At 35.1% G+C, this 25,825-nt stretch overlaps 1 protein-coding gene across 1 annotated transcript in view; it reads right to left on the minus strand.

Moving 5' to 3' along the window:
* Window positions 1-12,302: 12,302 nt before the first annotated feature.
* The window catches only part of LOC108733644 (protein lozenge-like), a 93,752-nt gene continuing 80,229 nt past the window's right edge, over window positions 12,303-25,825 (minus strand). The window contains exon 4 of the mRNA XM_018464892.1: window positions 12,303-12,360. Coding sequence (XP_018320394.1) covers window positions 12,329-12,360 — 32 coding nt within the window. The 3' untranslated portion in view covers window positions 12,303-12,328. The remainder of the gene's footprint in view (window positions 12,361-25,825) is intronic.

Genomic DNA, 25,825 nt, shown 5'->3' on the forward strand with positions numbered 1-25,825 from the left:
ACCTATACACCGAACTGTTACACCTAACTACTCAGTGAAATAGCGCTAAGTCCTAGCTGCAAGACGCAAGAGTCTTGCAGGCTATGTCTTGTTCTTGCTCAAGTCTTGCACGGTCAGTCTTGGTCTTGGTCTTGCTAAAAATACGCGGTCTTGTTCTTGGTCTTGGTCTTGCAAAAACGCAAGAACAAGACCAAGACTGAATTTGGGCAACACTACTTTAATAGCCCGCTACCTCTGTAGTATACACTCCGTCTCCATATTATCCCATAGTCCATGGGCAGTAATAAAATATAAATTTAATAAAAAAAAGTAAATTTTCACGAAACAGTAATTACCTATTTAAACCGAAGAGAATTCTTTCGCAACTAGCTGACCATAAACGCTTCTGCGTGAGCAATAGAGCTGTCGAGTGTAAAATCTGTGTGCGTCAGCTGTCACTTTTTTCCCAATTTTCAACAGTCGAACCGGAAGCAGTTATCCGTGACGTCATTTCTGAGAGTTTTCGAAAGGAAAACCAGCAGATGTTTCCATCAACTAATTCGAACGACTATAATTATTTATTAGAAATTCGATCTGCACCGCGAAAGAAAAACAACGGAGAACTGGAATGGTCCACTTGATGCAAGCAGGTGAAATTTTCTGTCCGAAGCCGTCTCAAATTAATCGAATTATTAACTTTTAATTAACTGCCAAAAACGGGTTCTTAATTATTTTCGATTCGGTTCAGATATTCAAAATACAGTTTAGTGAGATAGTGAAAACAAGTTAAATTTAACGAAAACGCACTTTATCATCCAAGCGAAGTGACCGATAATAGAAGACTTTTATTACATTTCTTTGATTAACCTACTTTCTCTGTTGACCAGAAAAATTTTTGTATTCTGCATTTTAACTAATTCCTGTCAAACAAATGCAAAAAATAGTAAGATTTTGGCAAAACTAAATTTTCATTATCAAAACTAACTGAATCTTAATCCGACGAAATTAAATTCCTATCTATCTAACAGTCCTAAATTACATATGAAGCACCCCTGCAGATGGTGTATCTGTTAACGGAAATGTGTATAATTCGTCATTGTATACAATTCCTAGGAAATGTATGTAATTTCTAAAATCGCCCGGAAATATGTGAAATAAATTATATTAAACGCATTTTCTAGGAAATCTAACCATTTCCTAAATAGCAATCGTAAATGTATTGCATTAAAGATGTCAATATGTACGCACTTTATTGTAGATATTTACAGGTAACTCTCATTCTCAGCTTATTCGTTTTATTCACAGAAAGTATTAGTTTTATACATTTCCTACTACAATATCGGAATTTCATAGGAAATGTATACATTTCCTAGGAATTGTATACAAGTTGGAATGTTGGCACCACACAAAAATTTTTAGAAATCTTAAGTGATATTATCTTAACTCATAACAGTAAGGAAAAGGAAAAAGGAGATACATGATCTTCGAATAGGAGGTAGAAGCTGATCGCATAGATATGAAGTTGAAACATAGTTTGTTATATACGAGGGTGGATTGATAAGTTTCCGGCATGACCAAGAAAAACAAGGTTTTTAAAATTTTTTTTTTTTATTTCTCAACATAATCTCCTCCAAGGCTGATACATTTCTCATAGCGGTGTTCCAGTCTATTCATGCCATCTCTATAGACTGATTCGTCAAGCTCCTCAAAATAACCATTTACAGCTTCGATTACTTCTTCATTGTCCGCAAATCTCTTACCGCCAAGCCATTTTTTGAGATTAGGGAACAGAAAATAGTCACTCGGGGCTAGGTCTGGAGAGTAAGGAGGGTGCGGCATCAATTCAAACTTTAGATCGTTGATTTTAGCCGTCGCAACGATTGACGTGTGCGCTGGTGCGTTATCGTGATGAAACAAGATTTTTTTCTTCGCCAGATGAGGTCGTTTAATTTTCACCTCGTGGCTCAAACGTTGCAATAAGTCTGCGTAGTATTGACCAGTGATAGTATTACCCTTTGCAAGGTAATCAATGTATATAATACCTCTTGCATCCCAAAAAACAGTAGCCATAACCTTGTTCGCCGAAAAAATTGTTTTTGCCTTCTTTGGAGTTGGTTCCCCTGGTCCAATCCACTGTTTAGACTGTTCTTTGGTTTCAGGAGTGTAGTGGTGGACCCACGTTTCGTCAACGGTTACGAATCGACGCAAAAATTCGCTTGGATTACGCTTATACAATGACAAATTTGCGGTAGAAATGTTTTTTCGAATCAATTTTTGGTCGACTGTTAGCAAACGCGGCACCCATCTTGCACAGAGCTTTTCCATATGCAAATGTTGGTGCAAAATATGTTGCACACGTTCATATGACATCTTACAGGTCTCAGCTATCTCACGCACTTTCAATCTGCGGTCTCCCAGCACTATTTGATGAATTTTTTCGATCATATCTGGAGTTGTGACCTCAACGGGGCGTCCTGAGCGAGGCCCATCAGAGGTGCTCACACGACCCTTTTTAAACTCGGAAACCCACTGCTTAACGGTTGAATATGACGGGGAGGATGTCCCCAGTGTTGAGTCCATCTCTTTTTTAATTTCCTTCGGCGTTAACCCCTTCAAATAAAAGTATTTGATGACAGCACGATTTTCCTGCTTTTCCATTTTTACGAAAACCACAGAGGCGTCTTGTTCAGCGTGCTGTCAAACCTACACTAGCAAGGAGATCGGGCTGAAACTATAGCTACAAGCTATCCAAGGATGGTACTATAGAATGTCACCTCAAGGTAGGCCTAGTGGCGTCATCTCTTGGTTAGGCCGGAAACTTATCAATCCACCCTCGTACATAAGAATATTTTTTAAATTTTTTCCAACCGATACCCTACCGTTACCCTAGAATAAAGTAGACAAGCTCATAGGGACTTTTTGCAGCCTATTTGTTTCTGTTTTTGTGTCATGCACACTCTTGTAGTGAGCTATGTCGGCCATTCAGAAGTACCATTAAAAAAAGACAGAGAAAGAAGAGGGATTTCAGTATTTTTTATCTCACGTCTCACCTCACTTACATGGGGTTTACCTACTCTATTCTATTACCTCTATAATTTTGCAATGAGTCATTTTCTATTCCTTCAAAACCAATCACATAACGATAACACATTAATATTAAATTTGAGCGATATTAGAAAAAAAGTAGTAAATATAACACAAAATGTTAAATTGATTAGTACAAAAGAAGCACGAATGCTAGAGTAACTAATACTGGCGTGTCACAGGATAGAATACATGGCCCTTTATTTTTTATCATTTTAAATTTACTGCTCCATAGATCGACACATATGTTGGCGTTACTGTTATATACATATTAAAAAACATGGAATGGTATTCAAAAGGTAATGATAAATCATAGGAAAAAATTTACTTCAGTTAGGTTTGATTCTATTGTCTCAAGTTACTCAGGAGAAAAGGTAAAATAACAAATGTTGTAAATGAAAAGAACGGATGGCATAAACTATCTGATTAGTAGCTGTACTAGACTGCAACTATAAATGGATTTACATACAATGTAGAAATCTTCCCCAAGGGAGTTAGTTTTAACATGAAATATTCTCAATTTTTTACCCACTACACACTTCCTCAAATTAATGAGTGAAAAATTGTTGCTGTTGTCACACCCCCGCCGGGTATCGAACCCGGGCTGTTTGGGTTTACGCGCCAATGCTTTGACCACTAAGCTATGAGAGATGACAACAGCAACAACGACAAATCGTACTAATAGTCACATATCCGTCGAACTAATGTAACTATATACTGTATTACTAGATACTATACACCAAAGAGCCCGGGTTCGATTCCCGGCGGGGGTGTGACAACAGCAACAATTTTTCCCTCATTAATTTGAGGTAGTGTGTAGTGGGTAAAAAATTGAGAATATTTCATATTATAAATGGATTATTCATATACAATGGACAACGGATTATAGAACAACTTACCAGTAGATACCCGTATAAAAGCAAATTATTCGCAATGTTAAGATACGCAAAGTTTACATAAATGACCCTAACAAAAGAAGTGAAAGAAAATAAAAAAGTTTAACCATGAAAAAGTTTTGCAATGAGTTTATCCTATAAAATGAAACAGGTAAATTTCTAATTAGAAAAAAGTATATGTATATAGGTACCTACTAGCCAAAAATTTACATTTATTTAACATCCAAAAGGCATACAAGTAAGTCCTTGTCATTTTGCAGCATTAATGTCGACCCAAATAATATTATTTGTATCCGAATCGTTTGCAGGTCGGGTTTTCCTCACATTTGCATTAATTTCTCTCGATATGGAACATTTGACAATCGCCTCTGATAAGGCTAAATGAGCTAATTAGCATACAATGACCTGCGGAGGTCACTATACCCTCTACACGTAGTGAATACGTAAGGATGTTCTAGCATCAAATGTGGTTTTCTGTATTAAATCTTTACACGTGAATAATATAACTGTAAGTTTCTTTAAGTCGAGTACAATGAAGGAATGGTTCGTTTTCATTCTCCCCATAAACGTTCCCGGGTAGATGTATAACGCTTTTTGTGGTTTAATAATTAATTCAAAGTGCACATAAAGATGCGGTGGGCATTTCTAGCCCTACTAACATCAATTCGACCTCTGAACTAGTTTAAAATAAAACCGGACAAATAGGAATTAGTACTGGGTGGGCAAATTTAGACGTTTGCATAGGACTCAGTAACCATAAGAGATATTTCTCTTTTTTTTTTTTCTTGAGAAACAAATTTATTGGTGTTTTCAAAAACTTGCTATCGTCTTTTGTTTTCGAGTTGTAAACAAATTAAAAAATTTCTAGTTTTCGGAACATGTCTACATCTTGGTCGTTTGTAATATTACATAGAATGCAGTGGTGTTGGAAAAATTAAAAGAAAGTCATGCCCTTCGAGTTATGACATAAACTTGTATTCTTGTTTTAAATAGGAACCATAGTTGGCTATGCATTAGTTAAAAAAAAAACAATATTTTTCTCTTTTCATATATATATATAATACTAGTGACCCGCCCCAGCTTCGCACGGGTGCAATGCTGATACTAAATATATTTTTGTTTTGTTTAGATTATTATCGAAAAGGGGAAATCTTCAAAAGATACCCCCTGAACATACTAAATATACTACAGAATGTCTTTATATACAACATTCACAGTGTTTTTGTCATTAGGCAATACAAACCGGCCTCCCGGTCGGTACCGCCGCAACCGCTATGTCCCTGCATTTTAAATCTGTAATAACTTCCAAAATATTCATTTAAATTACATGCTGTAAAGGGCCATATTGATCTATATTAAATGCACAATGTATTTAAAAGTACTTAATTGGATAAGGATTAATGCTGTATTGCATACAATTCTCGTAAAAAGTAAAGGATAAAAAATGGTTATTGTGGGTTATCCCTAAGAGATAGACATATACCATCCCGGACTTTTTTGTAGACCCTTTTAAGATGTACAATATTGTAGTACATTATTTTGATCTATCTCGTAGGATTCAGCCAGCATTTGCAATGTAAGCGCAAAAAATGTGTTTCTCTACGACATCACATTAGAAACCTCTAAAATTATCAGTGTTTCCCTACTATATTATGCATGTATTATACATATAAACCTTCCTCTTGAATCACTCTATCTTTTAAAAAAACCGCATCAAAATCCGTTGCGTAGTTTTAAAGATTTAAGCATACATAGGGACAGACAGCCGGAAAGCGACTTTGTTTTATACTATGTAGTGATATACGTGGGGTAGCATTCGATGGTTAAGCATTTAATGGTTATCATCATCATCGTCGTAAGGTCGTCAGTCCTAAGAGTGATGGTTGGACACGTATCTCCACTCATTCCTAACCTGAGCTAATTTTCGCATTTCCTTAAAACTAGAACAACCCACATTACATTTAATGGTAATTAATTAAAACCCGGAAAACAAAAGCCCCGAAAATAAATCCCCCGAGAAAAAAGCCCCCAGAAAAAATGCTCCAAAAAGGAATTGCCCCACGGAAAAAATTAATACCCTTGAATCATTATAAGGTAAATGGTAAATATTATTAGAAATGTAACGTGGTTCTGTCATCAGACAGTTTTTGTATCTGTATTGCTACATGTAAATAAAAAAATACGTATTTGTGTAATTCAAAAAGAGCAAAAATTAATATCGATACTTCCCTTAAATATTTTTCAACTTCAATAAACAAACTGCGGAGCCATCAAAATCATGGTTTTGTATCTATCACAAAAACATATTTACCTAGGAAACTAGGAAACTGTTTACAATACTTTCCATATCCTATACTTAAACAACTAATTAGCATTAACAATGTTTCTTGTACAATAAAAAAGATTAGGTTAGTATTTCATAAATGTTTGAAAATTTCCTTTCAAAATAAAAAATTCAAATATGATCACTATTGATCAACAAGTTAAGGAGAGTGCATGCATTCTAGCATGCAGTTATATAGTAAGTTTTGTCACTGCGTAATCCAAGGTCATAACCCATGTAATTCTAAACTACCTTTATAAACTTAACATAACCTAAGAAATAATAACGTATGTAAAATAATTCATTATTGCAATGTTTGCAAACAAATAATTTAAACTAAAATGACTAAGTTGATCTAATTTTTCGTATTAATAAGGAAAGCTTTTCTAATAATAGGTACAGTACTTTAATCTGAATTACCTGACTTTAAATATGACAATTCGTTTAAAAGAAACTTTGTGAGACGTACCTACCGCACATTAATATGTTTTCATTTAACTGTACTTACTTATTTATTTCATTTTTTTCGGTATTCATGTTGTAACATAAATCTCACATATTGACGTTTCCTTATAAGCTTATTATATCTGTAGGAAAAGCCGTTGACATTCTTATACATATTTTTATAATGGAATTTTACATTAGTTCGGGTTAAGAAGTTTCAACTAAAATAGCCTAGGAAGCTGTAGAAATAAAGAAATGAAAATTCTGCTCTAACAAATGTTAATTGCATTTTTTATATATATTTGTCGAAATAGCTTTATCAACAGCAGAAACGTAGCTACGGACCCATGCATTGAAAGTTTTGACCCATTTGCTGGCCCACCCTAAAGGTTAATTTAACCCGATATAATGATAAGGTCAGGTTAGAGTTGGTTCAGCTTTATTTTTTAAATTATAATTATTCTTCATTACAAAATGATCATCATTACCGTAGGGTCTTCGTCATCAGTCCTAAGACTTCCACTCTTTACTATCCTGAGTAAATCTTCGTATTTCCCTAAAACTAGAACCTCTCACATTTGACTAGTCCTTCATGCCCTACCAACCTACCGTTCGCGAACATAGAAGTAACTTCTATTTGTTTTTAGTTTTTGTATGTCTACTGCTCCATCCATTCTGAATTATCTGACTTCCTAAATACCGAAAGTCGGCGACTTCGTCTAATTTTTCGTTTATTATCTTTATATTCACTCTTTCCCTATTTCTGCCCCAGCATACCAACATTTTTGTTTTACTTCTATTTATTCTCATACTACATAATTTTGCCAATACCGCTTCAATTTTTTACTCCTTCTTCCTAGATGCTAATAGGTACTGCTATATCATCTGTAAATCTGAGCAAACTAATCTTTTGCCCCTGTATGCCCCTAAAGTCGTCCTGTTTTTAAAATTATATATATATATATAGATTAAAAGGTAGCGCTGACAGTGTATATACTTATCTGACTTCCTTCCTAATATTTCCTTCTTTATATTACTAAATAATGCTTGTTTAATCATGGTTTAAGGCTAATCGTTCACACGCATTTTGTAAAACACTTAGGCATATGACATAACGTCCAAGTGTAACAGTGTATCATCGTTTACTGGGTGTAACAGTTAGATAAGCTGATACCCTAGTAAGACCTTGTCTAATACATGAAATACTTCAGTAGCAGCAAATTCCCGGTAGATGGCAGTACTTGGATATTATATAAGCTCGCCCTTTAGGAGTTTCACTGACCTCCCGAGCGGCATGGCCTAGAGGTTTAGATCATTGCATAGCATTCGGGAGGACGCCGGTTCGATTCCGGGTCCGTCTGCCTTGCTCCAAGTTTTTTCTGTGTTTCCTTGGATCTTTTAGGCAAATGCTGAGGCAGTAATATTCCACAGATATTCTTTCATTCTCTGTCTTCATTTCGTTCGTCTCATCTTTCTCACTAGAACCACCACCCACCCATTCCCACGATTCCTGAAAGCAGGCCGAAGAGGGCCTTCCGTCCTACCTTCTGGCGTAGTCTGGAGGGATTGCCCGCCCCCCACCATTAGTGGTGGATGGGAACGAAACATCCAAAAGTTTAAAAGTTTTTTTAGAGTTTCATTAGTTCAATAAATGTCTAACCACTAACATAATATCGACAGCCTCGGCGTTTCAAAAAATTTCCGATTTTGCTACAAAATTGGAAGAAATTTTGGAAATTAAAATTTCATGAATCACTTCCTCAGTTAACATCCAAAAAGCGATTTATTAAACTACAAAAATGTAATTCAATCGTCAACTACAATGAATTATTAATGAAAACTGAACAGGAAAAATGACATCTTTACTATGAAAAGATCGTAATAGTAGTAACAAACAATAGGCTGATTGAAAAACAGACCGCATCAATACATCATGTAGTAAAGGAGGTAAACTGACATTTACCTTGGTTTCGTAGTTGTACAAAAAGACCGTAATTCAGTGGCCGAATAAATTAATTGATATTTAAAACGGTGCGGTTCACAATTAGCCGCACAAAACATTTCTTGAATGAACTGGTTGTGAACTAGTGCGGTTTCGATACAAAAAAAAAAACGATTGTATTTCAGACCAACAATTGGAGCATCGGCAGTTATTACTGCTGCAACAGCGTCCGTTCGTCGACACGATACACAGTCGCACCGCACATCATGTGACAACAATGCAACAGCATTTGTTTTTGCATTCAGACAGTTTCGCGAGTAAAACGTATCTAATTAATTACGCGATATTAACAAATAATGGAATCATAAACACGTGCCACGGCATTTGGTAAGAAAACATGTTAATTGTTAGCGGCATCGGGTACTTTATATTCTCTCAACGATTACATTTGCTCATTGTTACCGATTGTTTTCGTTTTGTTTGCAAGTTGCCATAGCGATGCTATTGTTGTAGCAAATTCATACGTGTCCTGTTATACAACCTGTATTTTAAGTAGGTACCCGTGTTCAATTTATAAAACACTGTAGGTAGGCACGGACTGCAATATTTATTTGATACAATATACTTATTTCTGAATTCTTGGAGTAATAACTAAAGAATTAGTTGAAATGCTAAACATTAAATGTCGATCATGTTCAACGAAAGACTTCAAAGGAGCACAAATTGGATTATTTGTCGTAAATTTGTCATGAATGAAAAAACTTTGTGTCTTTATTTTTCTAATGCTTACTTCACATGCAGGTATATAAACACCACCTACCAATCATGGAAATAAAGTTGACTAAAGAATTAGGGAAAAAGTAATTGCGTAAACAATTGTCGCTTCTTTGTCGCCGAACTTTGGTGAACAGAAATTCGTCGCGTTTGTATTTTAATAAATAGTCCCCTGAAATGCTAATCTAAGGTATATAACGCGGGTACCCGTACCTGAGCACTCATGAAAATACAGATGAATAAAGCACCAGAGTAGCAAATTGCAGTAGTAAATTGCTTAAACAATTGTCGCTTCTTTGTCGCCGAACGTTGGTGAAAAAAAATTTGTCGCGTTTGTGTTTCAAAAAATAACCCGTTGAAGTGCTAACATATCAAGCGGGTACTTATAGGTGAGCACTCATTAATACAGATGAATAAAGCACCAGAGTAATAAATTATGGTAATAAGTTGCGTAAACAATTGTTCCTTTTTTGTCGCCGAATATTGCTGAATAGAAATTTATCGCATTTGTATTTTAAAAAATAAGCTCTTCAAGTGCTAACATGCCACTCGGGTACCTACAGGTACCAGAGTAGTAAATTGTAGTAATAAATTTTGCAAACAATTGTCCCTTTCTTGTCGCTGAACATTGCTGAATAGAAATTTGTCGCATTTGTATTTTAAAATATAATCCCTTGAAGTTATAACATGCCACTCGGGTACCTATAGCTGAGCACTTATGAAAATACAGATGAGTAAAGTACCAGAGGAGTAAATTGAAGTAATAAAGTGTGTAAACAGTTGTCGCTTCTTTGTCGCCGGACGTTGGTGAGAAGAAATTTGTCGCGTTTGTGTTTTAAAAAATAACCCATTGAAGGGCTCACCTAAAGTACCCGTTAGGTGAGCCCTCTCTTAAAATACAGATGAGTAAAGTACTAGAGTAGTAAACTGAAGTAATAAATTGCGTAAACAATTGTCGCTTCACTGTTGCCGAACATTGGTTAAATAATATTTACCGCGTTTATATTTTGAAAGATTGCCCCTTGAAGTGATCATATTCACACAAGTACCTATTGATGAGTACTCATAAAAATACAGATGAAAAAAGTGCTAGGGTAATAAATTGTAGTAATTAACTACGTAAACAATGAACTCATAAAAATGCAGATGAATAAAGTACTGGAGTAGTAAACTGTGGTGATAAATTGCGTAAAAAATTGTCGCATCTTTGTCACTGGACGTTGGTGAAAAGAAACTTGTCGCATTTGTATTTTAAAAAATAACCTCTTGAAGTGCTAACATGCCACTCGGGTACCTACACGTGAGCACTAATGAAAATACAGATGACTAAAGTACCAGAGGAGTAAATTGTAGCGATAAATTGCGTAAACAATTGTCGTCGCCGAACATTGGTGAACAGAAATTTGTCACATTTGTATTTTAAAAGATAGCCCTTTGAAGTGCTAACATGTCACGCGGATATCTGTAGTTGAGCACTTAATAGTATGAGTACGCATTTTCGTAAACTAATAATACTTACTTGAGTGTTAAGTAAACATACCAGAAGTTATTTTAAAAAAATATCGGTCAAATTCTTTCCTTCCGCGACAAATTTAAAATAATTGTTTGGTAAAGATAATTCGATTGACATAAACATAAACACATGGCAGAATTTCTTTGGTTCGTTTTAGGTACGTACTATAAATGCCTTAATTTTTATTCTTACCAAATTTTCGTTTTGAGTGAAAAAACCTTTTATTTCAGAAAACATGTTCCTGTATTTTTGTAAGGCCACAACAATAGGCAGGTATAATATCGGGTAATTTATAAGAAAAAAAAATGATGTGAGAGACGTTGAAAGAGAAGGTTTGGCCAATTACCCAATTTCAGGTATCGGCACAAGAAATTACAGAGCAGTCCACTAAATTATCATGTGTTTTGACACAATTAAGAGCCCCTTAAGATTGTCCTAATTCGCCGGAGTTAAAAAGAAACTCTTTAGGGACGATTCTTTAATCTGAACAATGGTGCTGATCAAAAATTCTTTTAAGATGCCTCTAAAAAATTGTTATTCGCGTTTTAAGTGCTTAATTAAATACTATTTTGAGCTGTAACTACTTTACATTTGTCTGTCATATTTTGTTATACATAGTATAAAAATTGTAGTTTTTAATTGTAGAATGCATTTTTAATTTCAGGCGAATGATTAGGATACTGTGGATACCGAAGGTTAGAAATACTGAGGTATTAAAAAGAGTAGGAGAACAGAGAGCGCAATGGAAGTCAGTAAAAACTAGGCGAGATAGGTTGATAGAACACCTCAGGCATAAAGGGCTAGTTGGGAACATATTAGAAGCAGGAACAGGAGTTAAGAGGAGAAGAGATAGACCTAGATTGGATTCATCATCATGAGGTCTTCAGTCCTAAGAATGGTTGGACACGCACCTCCACTCTTTCCTATCCTGAGCTAATCTTGGCATTTCCCTAAAACTAGAACAAACCCACATCCTTAACTATTTGCTACCAGTTATCTAATCTAGGTCTACCTCTACCTCTCCTAACTTCCGTTTCTGCCTCTAATATACCTTTGACTAGCTCTTTATGCCTGAGAAGGTGTCCTACCAACCTATCTCGCCTATTTCTTATTGACTTCTATAGAGTTTTCCTGCAACACCACATTTAAATAGGATTACTGTTCACAAATAGTTAAGGAAATAGGATGTTCTAATTTCAGGTAAATGCGAAGATTAACGAAGGATAGGAACATTCTCTGTCTGTGTACATTTAATCTTATTATTTTAAGGCAAAGGATTAACTTAATACTTACTAAAAAGTTTCGAGAAAAGTTGAATTGTGTGTCGTATCCTGTCATAGTTGTTCTAAACGCGTCATGGGTTTCCTTCATTGTCACAATGCGTTGTGGTCAAATACCATGATATCTGCAACACAAATTTCGCTATGTGGTCCTTCTGTATTTGCCACAACGCGTCGTGGCCTTTGTAGGAGTCAAAACACAAATTTCACGATGTAGAAATTTTTCAGTGATCATAACACATGTAATTTCTATGTTTAGTGACCATGTTGCATTACTTGTTTAGGTATATATGTAATTAAGAATATAATTAAACCGAATTACTTTCTAAAATATGTCGTTCTTCCAAACAGCATTCAGTAAAAATAGCCTAAAATAATTAATGAAGTAACTTATTTAATCAGTAAAGTATCGAGAAAATTGCTAATTACTTCGTTACATTGACACCTTATTTCATAACATCTAAGTAGGGATAAGTGTCAATGCTAGGGGTAAAGTTTATTAATTAAAATGTCAAGTGCAAGAGACTCAAAATGTGATGTTTCTGCTCTGTCAACTACAGAAATTAGTACGTTTGATGGTTTAAGAAAATTGACTTTGATAATAGGTACTCATATAAAAAAACTTTCTAAGAAATAACTCACAGACGATTTTTTTTGTTACCTTTTTAAATTTTAGTGTAAATATGGTATTTTTAAATGAATCTTATTAAAATTACGTGATTTATTAAATCATGATCATCATCGCCATAAGATTATCAGTTTGAAGACTAATTAAAGAACTACTTTCACTTCTTCTAATCTGTTATAAGTCAACTATTAAAAATATCATTTGTATAAAGTGAACTGCGTTTCATCTTGCAACGATATAGAGGAAAACGTTAAAAAACAAGTGAGAAGGGAATGAATCATATTCGCAGGTGGAAAAAGCCTAAACTAATTCACCAAGACGGAGTTATATATTCTATAAAGCTTGATAAAGAAATAAAATTAGTAATTGTATACAAGAACTCCAAAACCATGTGATGAAGGTGGAAGTTAAGGTAAAAATGGGAACTTTGAAAACATTAACTTAATTTAACAATAACCCAGTCTAACCTAAGCAACAAAAAAATATGGAAAGCCAAAAAAGCCACGCCTAATCTTTTTACCTTGTTTGTTTGGATAAGTTTAGAGTCGGATTAGGTTAATACCTAAATAAAATTTTTTTCATATCTTGCACTTTTATTCGAGAACTACATAGCTTCTACTTACGTCTTCATCAGCGTGAAGCAATACCTAATTGTGCGTTTCAGAAAATACTGCTGCCTGCGACGCGCTGAAGATATCTAAAAAGATCGAAATCGCGATCCGCGTCTGGCAGTTTCGACAGAATACAGACCACTTCGAATTATTTTATTCAATACCTAATTGTTTATAATAAATACAATTAAAAGCAATGACCTAGGTCACTCCTGAGAATCGTCTCTTTATATTTGTAAGTATCATCACAATCAGTTCAGTCCATTCGAAGATTAAGCAAAACATACAGAAAGACAAAAATTTGGTGGGGTCCTTAATGTCTTTGTAGAATACAAAGAACCATGTGAATTTTAAAAAGCAGTTATTTAGGTATTACAGCTAGATATTACTACATTCCAACTTATTAATGACTGCCCTATTGGTACCTATTACTATTATAGGCATCTATTTCTATAAATAATAAATTACACTACTAAGAAATAAAATATCTTCATTAAACAGAGTATCTCGTATACGAGCATTATCCTTTTCCTGTCCAAGTCAGGCCTTACGCAACAAACACGAATCGAATCGCGTTTGCATGAAACAAAAGAATCAAATAAATTTTTCAATTGTTAATCACGAGCCGCTACTGAAGTAAAACTGCACCGAAATTCAATCTGCATCGCGCTATCTATTACCGTGTAATGTAAGATAAATTTGCCGCTCGAATAGTTATCAGTCAGTGCTTAGTTCTGACCACAATTTTTAACATCGGTAGGTATGCAGGCAACGATTGCTACTTGGAGCTGCTGACTATTACTGAACAACAGTGTACACGACATAACTATATATCTACATGTACGATGTACGTTTGTATGCAGGTTCGTGTGCACATTTTTGCGTAACAATTGCTGCACAACGATTTATCTTACACATTGTGTCGCACGTACACACAGGCTAAAAAACGTCAAAACTGCATGTTTACTTACAGCAACAGAAAAATATAAGGTCGTGCGTAATAAATGAACTATTTGTAGGGGTTGATCGAATGTGGCTTATAAGGAAGAATTGAAAAGTTAATAGGAAGTATGGTTTTGGTTAAGGGGTACACCGTAGAGGATTTTTGGTGTACACCCTGGTGGAATTCTAAGAATTCCAGGATTTTATTTCTAGAAGTGGATTTATTCAGAGAAGCAAAGATTTGCAGGAAATGATGAGGATTAATTGAAATTATCGTTGAATTACAAAAAATTTATTTCGATCCGGTGAAGAAATTTTTAACCTACTTCAAAAAAGGAGGTTCTCAATTCGTAGGAATCATTTTTTTTATGTTTGTTTCCTGATTATCCAAAGACCCCTGGACCGACTCGAGAAAGTTTTTTCTTGTTTAAAAGAGTATAGGATCCCAGAAAAATCGAGGGCTACCCTCAAATTTTATAGGGACGCATAATGTGTTTTATATATTTTCTATTTGAAATATTTACATCTGGTACTTTTCATCTCATGTTGCTGAGATGATACCGGAAAAAATCAACAACAGCAAACATACACATCAAAAATTGAAAAATAAATTAATTTTTAGAAAAAAAAAAACGAAAGCCGAATTCAAGACTAGATCTATATCTACAAACAAAAAGTAGAAAATACAACTGTAAATATATATCAGTATCAATGATTTTATCGACTGTTCTATAATGCACTTTTTATTTTCTATTTTTTAGTTTAAGTTTGTACATGTAGGTATAGTCTGAAGCCGGTTTTTGTTTTATCTATAAATTAACATTATAATTACTTTTAAGGTTGCACATCTTAAAAGGAATGAACAGTATAAAGACTTTGTAATATTTAGCAAATTTCAATTATAAAATTTATAATTTTCGTAGTATACCTTTTCGATTTAAATGATCATACATTATCCTTTACAACTGAGTACCTATCAAAGATAAACGGATAAAAAACTGGAAAAGCTCAGTCATCATCGTAAGACATTCAGCCTGAAGACTCTTTCTATCTTGAACCAATCTTCGCATTTCTAGAAAACTAGAGTAATCTACATACACCTCTAACTAATTGCGGACAGTAATCTAATTTAAGTCCAACTCTGTCCCTTTTAAGTTCCAGCTTCTGTTTATTCTTCCAATATATCGCTAATTAGCCCTTCATGTTTGAAGTTCTACCAGCATGTGGGAGATGTTAAACTGAGTCCTACATCAAGGACCAGAACATTGGAATCTGTTTAGGAATACCTTCAAGAGATCTTGAAAAATCAACGATCATCGACATGGGTTCTATCTCGTGAAAGAGTTTAACGAAAATCATTTAGATTCCAGATCGTCGTACGTAATTTTGGGAGGAGATGAGTGAAAGAATTGTAAATAATCCCAATTTTATATATATCAACAAACAATCTCAGATAATTGGAATGATTTGAATTCTACAATTATGAGAGAACGGCATTCGCAGTTCCGGAGAAAGTGAATGCGTGAGGGAGGATTTTTGGGAAATATTGCAGTATTGTTGGTCCATTTTTTTCTAGCACATAATTTGGAGGCGAGTCTTATTCGGTTTGCTTGAAGATTTAATCTACCCTCAAGTTATGAAGATCTTGAATCGGCAGTTTTCCAAACAGTGAGATAGTAGAAGGGTTCCATTGAATGACTTTCAAGGTCGACAGATTTAATGCTATTGGATTTTAACTTATGAGACAATTGAAAGTGTGAAACCTCTCTGAAAGATCTACACCACCGAATTGTGGTTATACGCAATGAAATAACCTCTCAAATGCTGCTGAATATTCCAGAGAATATTGAATAACGATTTTATTACTGCATGGAAGTGAATGGTTTACAATTTTAGCAGTTAATCAATTAAAACTTGTTTGAGAACTTTTTTTATATAATTCGGCCCACGTTTCAAATTGGGTTTTTACATTAGTTGTGAAAAAGAAGAAATAAGAGGTGTAGAGAAATGTAAATACCTGGAAGTATTATTCAATAAGCAAGGAACAAGTCACGATGAAATACTAGAAAGGATACGTAAAGGGAGACAAGCCATTGGAGCACTAAATTCGATATTATGAGCAAAAAAATCGGTTGTCTGTAAAGTCGGTTTACTGACGATAGTTGAACGTGACAACGTCATAAGAAAATACTGATGGAATGGTTTCATTTTTCAAAAGAAAATTTTAATTTTATTTGTTTGATAGATATTTTGTATGGATATAGAGAAGGAGGTAAATGGAAATGTATTATTGTATAGCAGCTGTCCACGCGGACGCATCGCTCACTCAAGTAGGAGAGAGACAGATGTCGAACGCTGCCGAACGCGGAGGCCGATTGTGCCTCTTTGTCGCTCGTTCCGCGCTCTCGCTTGCACTTCAAGCCTTAAATGGAACGCCTCAGAGCGAGGTAACGCTGCATGAGTCATGTTTTTTCGTGCGTGCAGCCGGCTCCATCGAATTATAAGACGTTGTCACGTCAAAAACATAAGGAAACAGACTAAAAAGAGAATATACAATGCGATAATAAAGAGCGTGATTACATACGGGTCGGAAAGTTGGGATATAAGCAAAAGCAATAGAAGAAAATTACATGCGACAGAAATAGATTTCCTACGAAGGAGTTGTAGACGATCAAGACTCGAAAGGATCAAAAATGAAGTTATTAGAAGGGACCTGGACGTTGACAACGATACTACAGACGAAGTAGAAAAGAAACAACTGAAATGGTTTGGACATACAAAAAGAATGGGAAAAGAAAGATGGCCAAGAAGAGTTTTAGAATGGATACCGCTGGAAAGAAGGAAGAGAGGAAGACCTAGAAGAAGCTGGAGGGACGATATCAACGAAGCAATGGAAAACAGGAATCTAGAAGAGCATATGTGCTATGATAGAAAAATGTGGAAACTGGGCACGGAGAAGCGGCGACCGCCGTAGAAAACTAGTTATAACTCACAAAGGGGTTACCAATCCGTTTAGAACGATGACCTTAAATCTATGAATTTACAATCAAAAGATCTCCTTCTAGAAGTCAAAATCGACCTGCTCCAGAAATTTCCGAAAAAAAAAATTGCGATTAAAAATTTTCCAGGTGGTTAAAGATTTAAAGATATTATTTAAACGTTTACCTCACAAATTATTACAAAAGTAAGATTGACAATTGATCTTTTCACAGAATGTAGATTAAGCCATCCCCTGCGACATGGTGTGCTCTTTATGGAATTTTTTTTTAAATTTGGCGCTTGCCTCCTTTCCAAAAAGTATCATCCATAAGAATCCATCAGTGCGTTTTTATTTACAATTAAGTTTTAATATAGCCTTTATTTCATGGGAATGGATCGCTCCACAGCAATTTTTTGGAAGCGTTTCTTGTCGCCGTTGTTAGAGGAACAATGAGAACAAGAATGGGCATAACTGTTAATTTGTCTTTTTAAGTCGCTCAATCGCTGTCACCGTAAGCTGCTTTTTAATTGGTAGCAAAAAAACACCATCAAATATCATTGTCACCATGACCAGTTCAACAATTTTCTTTTATGTTTTGAACCAACTCTATATGTACTTATGTGCAAACCATAAAACCGAAATTATACTACAGGAAACATCTACACCTCTTCACTTACAGATAACGTATTTTCAAATTCATTGATCGTCTTCTGATTTTTTATTATTACTGAAAGCTGCAATTTAATTCAATTTCTATTAATTGTAGACTCGCTTGGCACTTGGTGAAACATTTTTTAAAAAAATAAAGTAAAAGAATTAAAACACTTGACAAGTTTCACAATGTTTATTTATTTTTGTGTTAAAACCATTTTCAAAGAGTATACAAAGGTGTAATAGTACACACACATCGTCAGAGAAATAAATTAACATTGTGAAACTTGCCAAGTGTTTTAATTCTTTTACTTTATTTTTTAATTCAATTTCTAAGGAAAATACTTAGGCAACTAACTAATACCTAACTACTTCTCTATACAGAACATAGTATACAGGGTGTAATAGCAATAAGTATCGAGCTTTGAAGGGTGTAAACTAAATGCAATAAACAATTGCATGGTGAGTTCAGCGGTGTCGTTAAGGGCAACGTAGGTGTCTACCGAATAGCGCAGTGTGATAAAAACTCTGCGGCTGCATGGATGGAGAATGTGAACATTGCCGATTATCAAACGTCTACGATAAATATAAAATATTTAGTACTACACATAATGTTTAGACTAAATCAATTAAGGCAGCACTCTGTAAATGTACGAACACATAAAAAAATGTAAGTTACATAAACATTGGTTGATAACTGTAATTTTATAGAGGTAACGATAAATTTCCACACCACCATTGAGGTATTGCCAAGGCGCGTTGGCTTTTTTGTGGGTGGTTGGGTAGTTGAAAGTAAACTTACCAAAAAAGTCACCCAAAACAATTCTTGCAATCGCGAAGGATGTTTTATACGCGAATTTGAGTAGCGCCAATAGTGATTATTGTGAAAATTCAAAATACCGACCCACGAGAAACATATTTGTCTGCAAACAATATCCTATGCAACTAATTTAAAACCACCGACATAAATGCACTTGCAGTTTAAAATCAGTTTCAAGGAAGGCTTGCACTAGCCGTAAACGATAAGGATGTAGCAACTGTTCCTTTAAAATTAAATATACTCTCACAGGAGAAAAGCCAACGTTTTCTGCTTTTTTGAAGTCAAGGACTTCGTCCCTACAGCGTCAATATGGTTCATACCCATAAATGCATATAATTTCACATTATTATAACAACAACTGTTCTACAGTGACTGACCAATACTAATTACTGGTGTATTGGTGAATTTGTTTATTGAACTGCACATCGATAGCCTTATACAAGGTTTAAACGTTAAAAAAATAAAATATACTAGAGTTTGGCTCTTACATAAACACCCTGAATCACACTTAATCTAATCTAATAAATAAACAATATGGGAGTAAAAAATCATCATCATAAGGTCGTCCGTCCTAAGTAATCTAATCTAGGTCTACCTCTACCCCTCCCAACTCCCGTTTCTGCCTCTAATATTTCTCTGACTAGACCCTCATGCCTGAGATGGTGTCGTACCAACCTATGTCACCTATTTCTTATTAACTTCCATAGAGTCTTCTGTTCTCCTATTCTTTCTAATACCTCTTCATTTCTAACCTTCTTTATCCACGGTATCCCCATCATTCACCTGTAACACCACGTTTCGAACGCTTCTAACATTTTCTTTTCCTCCGCGGCCACCCTCCAAGTGACTTCTTTTTATTTAAGGCGACCCGACCCTGAGTTGTCCTCTGCTTTATATACCTACTACTCCTTCCGTCCTGACTTATCGATTAAAAAAATACAAAACTAATATTACACTGATGCTAGTATATGATAACCATCTGATTGAGAACGACGTTGCGGGTCGTATTTCTTTAGCAGAGCAGGAATTGAATTCCTTAAGTTTTAATATATACCTTCAACTACATTTTCCACGAAAACGGTGAATTTTCGGATTTACTTTATAGTGCTCTATCACCTCCTGTAAGCTTAAATTCTATTTAAACCTAAACCCCCTGATTTCTTTGATGTTTTCGTATATCGGCAAAAATATTTTTTTTTTTCATTCTACAGTACACATTCTAACAGTAACATTTGAAGGTCAAAAATGTAGTATAATGCAATACTAAGAATTGTTTTAACTTAAATAGAAGAGTCTAAACACGTGCTGGCTATCTACTACAGTATATTAACGTCACACGGTCTTTCCAAGGTGATAGGAGCGTTTTGAATCCCGGCGATTTTAAAAACGCTGTAAAGTGATTAGTCGTATATGCGTATTCCAACTATGCTATAAAAAAGCTTCATGTTCCAAGCCAATTGCAACCCATTTAGGTAGTTTATTACTTATACAGGCCTTGATAAAAATATATTTTCATTTATTGCAATTTATTAATTTATTCACTTGATAAAGTCACGGTTAGGTGAAATGGCCGTATTGGGCAGTAAAAATAATTTTGAAACAAAAGTCTTTTCTTTTGTTACATTAATTTAGAAAGTAAGTTGTACTTAATCATTACCCGTCTGTGTGTGTTCGTTAAGCCCTTTTGAAAGTGAATCATAAACAAGCTTAAAAAGTCTTCGTTCTGTGCTTGCTAACTGAGTGCCCGGTTTAGGTATTATTGTCAGCGTGAAATTATGTAACTCAAGAAACCATGTGAACAGTCTATTTCTCGCTCCCTTGTAAGGTTTTAAATTTACACATGCGTGACAATTTTTAGTGGAGAAGAAGTCGATGAAAGTTAAAATGAAACTTATACAGCACATACGGAGGTTCGAAAAAATTATTTATTGCGAGAAGTCAACGGATGTGAAATATCCACATCTATACGTGAACGTTGCACAGTCTGTTTTATAATTGTATTGAAAAAATAACCACCGACGTTTCGCCTTTACTTATAAGTCTCTATCAAGTTGAAAGGCGAAAGTCGGTGGTTGTTTTTTTCCCCAATAAAAAATAATAACAGTACCCTATTTTGACTTTGACCTCTGCAATACAATTAAAAAAAAAATACAACGTGTAATTATACAACACTCCACTGTAGTGAAACTTCTTCAAACACACAAATATAACGGGATAGGGGTTAAGGAATTGGTTTAATGGTATTATTTGTACACTATGAATTTAAATTTTACAGTATACATACCGGAGTTGCCTGTAACGAACGTTGCATTGAAGCTTGCTCACGGCTCAAGCGATCCCCAATACGAACTTACACTACCATACGTAAAGAAGTTTTACTTCAAAAATCATGAAGGGTAATGGAAACAAGATTCTGTTTTATAGCTGCGTTAATTAATTTGTCAACTTTATTAACAGTAAAGATTGGCCGGTATCCGGTTTGGATCCGGTAACCGACGGATCCGGCACTTTTTTTAAGGTCCGGTCGGGTACCGGATAATGACGAAGGATACGCGGCAGTACCGGGTAATTTTATCAGAGAGAAATAAAAAGGAAAAACAAACAGCAGTAATAATAATTTAAAATGTACAACAAAAAGCCTACCTAATAAAAAATGGTAACTAATTTCTACTATTTATTGATTACCATATTAAATTATTTCTTTTTTCGTGAACAAGAATATATCAGTATTGCCGAACTGATACAAGTTCTGTTGCTTTTGGTACATTAATAAGGTTTCATTAGCGATAACTTATTAGTATCATTTTATAACTTTGCAGACTTTTAGTGTTTGTAAACATTATAGGCTAAAAATAAAGTTAATTCTAGTAATTACCGTTCTAGTAGAATTAAAAATAATTAAATTGAAGGTGTCGGTGGGAAAATACTTGTGAACAAAAGATTTGACATCAACAAAATTTTGTAAGACCACGAGAATCCTAGCACCATTTAGTGTTATTTGCTATCTATATAATATGTTATCCACCACCTTGTGGTTCTCTTCGTTGGCTTTCCACGCGATGTCGCTTATGAGTTCACTCTTTGCTTTTACTCTAGATCTGTGATCACAACCTAAAATTTACTCATTTATGGTTAACCTTCCAGTTGATTGAATTTACATATATAGATATATTTCATTTCCATAGTTTACGGTTACATTATTTATACCTAGTTAATTTACAACCTGTAAGTAAAGTTAACGAAAATTGTAATTTCAACTTCTCATTTATATATTTTCTTAGTGATCTCCTGATGAAGCCAAGAATGCTGGTGAAAATTTGAGAATTAAAAAATCTAACAACAGCAGCCCATCGTTTTGTTCAGAAGTATTTTCCTATCGATACCCTCAATTTAGTTATATTTAATAAATAAATAAATAAATAAGTTTTGCTGTAATACGAAATAAACATAGTGCTGGACCAATGAGACATGGCCCCTCAGATTGTAATGTATATAGATGAGCAATGGACGATAGCTATTCTGTGTTAAAGTAAATCATTTAAGTTCACATCTTCTTCGAACTAAAGCACAATCAACTGGCCCGGCTGTAATTTTCATAATCAATAAAGTACAGCAGTTGCAACTTGTTAGAATTGTGACCTTGAAGAAATCTGCGCGAAGATAGAAAGAATACACACTAGGCGTGAGCAAGACAGAAATAGTTGGAACAAGCTTGAACGAGCACAGCTCTCGATGGGCGGTCTTAGGAGATCGGCTAGAACTGTACAGTACTAGACGAAAATGTTTAGCAATTTCATAAAACAAAAATGTATATAAATTAACAATAGAAAACAAAGGAAAAGTTTTATAGGTGTGTAGAGCGTTAAGTTCATTCACTTGTTATTGTTTTGGCTAATTATTCTTTTAAATAAAGCATATTCGTAAATTTTCACGAGGCAGTCCAAATAATTTTGCAAATGGTACTGTACACATTTTTGTCTAGCTTTCGCTCGATGATCGGTGAAGAAATGAGCTGCGCAAGCAAATATGATTGAATTTGGAATTATACTACGGCGCATCTTAATAAAGGGAAAGGGCATAACTTCTTGAAACCAACAGTAAACAACTAGATAAACAGAATAAAAACACATAAAGTTCGAGTAAATAGTGTGTTCCCAATGACCAACCCCTCGAGCATTTCGATATTTTTCCCGAGGGCGAGCGACGTCCTTTTCTAGTCGAATGCGCCGCAAATGAAGACGTCAGGGACAACCTCTCGATTGTTCAGCTGTACTTACTGAACATTTAGGGTATGAGTTTTGCTCGCACTTTTGCTTCATTAACCTATTTACCCTTTCACTTTTCCATAAACGCAACTACAGGGGTGCCCGGGTGTTTGGGTACACCCTGCACCATGGTGAGTACCCTCATCCATGAAAAAGTCAAGTTTATTAAAAACGCTCTTAACCCAACGAATGAGTTGCTATCCAATAAACTTAAACGAAAAACAAAAAAATTCAATGCGACATATCATAAAAATTTATTCATTCTGATCGATTTGAATTATTTTTATTGTATGTTAAATAATATATATACCTACAACAATAAAAAATAAATATTTCTAATGTATATTATTAAATAATAATTAAGTGCCTGAAGCTTACATCTGTTCAAGAATTATAATTAAAATTAAACGGTCTTTAAAGTTAACGATAAACTCAACTATTTCCATATTTCTTTAAATGATGAATTATTTCCTGAAGTCATGAAATAGCTTCCTCCCTAAGGGAGCAATGGAAAGTGTAACGGCTTTAATCATATTTTATAAAGAATTGAGATATATATTTGCTTTCTAGTACTTAAATCTAGGGCCGTCTTAATTGTATTCTGGTCTATATATACTGACTTGAGACTGGAGGACACCCTTTGAACTCATGCTTTTTTGTATTTCGATTCTTTACGAGAAAAGCAACGCAACAATATCAGGTACAAACCTAGGATATTTTCTTCTTTTTGTTGGCCACCTGTTAGAGTAACGTAGTAAGATTAAACTGAATGAGCTTATTTCTGAATGAAATATTTCCCACCACCCACCACCACAACCCACCTGCCGTCGTTAGCCTCGAACCGTTGTTTTGTTCTACCAATCATCCTGAGTACGCACAGATACATAGACGGTACGGGATGTTGCGGAACGGGACGGGACGGGGGATAAAAATATGTCCGCTCTTCAATAGATAGTTTCCAGCTACCGCAACTGGATTGAAAACGTCTTTCGTACATTTTTTACGCGCCGCACGAAATTCAATTATAATACAAACAGATAATCGTACAAGAAACGAAGAAAAGAGATGGACTCACGTTTCTCTTCAACGGGCCAATACAAAAAGTCTGCTCTCAATGAAGTTGTCGGCGAAACGAATGGCCTACAAAAGCGAACAACAACACTGTGCGATTGTACCATGGGAATTACTCAATTGCACTGCACTCACTTGTTGTTGAAATAAATAACAACCATCAACATCATCATACTGTCATCGGATGGTTAGACACGCACTTCAGTTCTTTCCTATCCTGAGCCAATCTTATTATAAGCGACTCGACCCTAGGCTATCCTTTGTTTTTATTATATCTCTATTGGTCCTTCTATCCTGAATCATCTCTTTCTCTACTTTTTCTTTCCTTGCATACCAAGATTTTTGTTTCCCTTGCATTTATTTTCATATTATACTGTTTTGGCAATATCGCTTCAATTTTGTTTAAAGCTAACTCTAACTCCTTGTTAGATGCTAATACTGCTATATCATCTGCCAATCTAAGCATACTAATCTTTTGCCCTCTATATCTGTCCCTACAGTTGTACTGTCTTTAATGATGTTGATCGCGTCTTCGATGTATAGATTAACGTAAGGTGACAGTGTGCAATCTTGTCTGCCTCCCTTCCAAAAATTTACTTCTTTACGTTGCAGCTCCCATCTCTATAACTGCCTGTTGCTCTTTACTAAGTATTACCCTTCTATCTCCTTGATAGATGGACAAAACAGAACTGCAGCTACATGTAATAATAATAATTAGAAATCGCTGTGATAAATATTCGACCAATGCAGTTTACTTTACTTAAGAAGAAAGTATTGTATCAGCCTGGAATTCATCCCGTGGAATCGGCGATCAAAGAGAAATATCGTCTGAGGTGGCATGAATCTGGAATAAGCGATGTCGTATGACACTTCTGTTTGGCATATTGTATCATGTCTGCAATGCATTTGCTTGGTGTGGGACTCGTTATAAAACGCGAATAATGTAATCGAATTGATACGTCAAAAAAATGTCGTATACGTGCCCAAAACGAATATCTTACAGATCTCCAACCGACTTTAAGTTAGTCTTACTTAACCACACATAAAACGATGTAACCTACAATTTTCGCACGCGCAGGCTATGTCGATGACATAAACTCAATTCCTCATGGATTTCGGTTATTATACTGTAACTAGGTATGCTGCACTAGTTCGACGTCTGCAATTAAACTACAAGTCGTAACTGTTTCGACTTTTTACTAAATAGATAAGTGCATTTTGTCTACACTTCATATGAATTGTCTGTGTAGCCGGTGCAATTGGTCGCTACTGATCGGAGGTATCGACGTTATCAAAAAACGATTTCGTGTTATTTTCTCAGATCGCCGCCGTAAAAATGATCAGCCAGGAGATCAAGACGCTATGGAATTACTGCATAATTACCGTGGAAAAAACACTGGCCAACGTCACGGTTGAACACTTAAGATCGCTGCTGTAGAACACCGTCTACTGCGGACCATCATTCCAACAACAGGTGGAAGAACCACTTAGCCTACCTATACATACATGCACACACACAAATACATAACCTCGCACGTCCTCTATCAACCTACGAATTGCTCGGTTTATTTTGAGCAGTGCTTAACAGTGGTGGTTTTGCGGGAATAATTTTGAACTCTCTT

The sequence above is a fragment of the Agrilus planipennis genome, unplaced genomic scaffold (genome assembly GCF_000699045.2).
Source record: "Agrilus planipennis isolate EAB-ADULT unplaced genomic scaffold, Apla_2.0 scaffold67, whole genome shotgun sequence".
In the NCBI taxonomy this organism is placed as follows: domain Eukaryota; kingdom Metazoa; phylum Arthropoda; class Insecta; order Coleoptera; family Buprestidae; genus Agrilus; species Agrilus planipennis.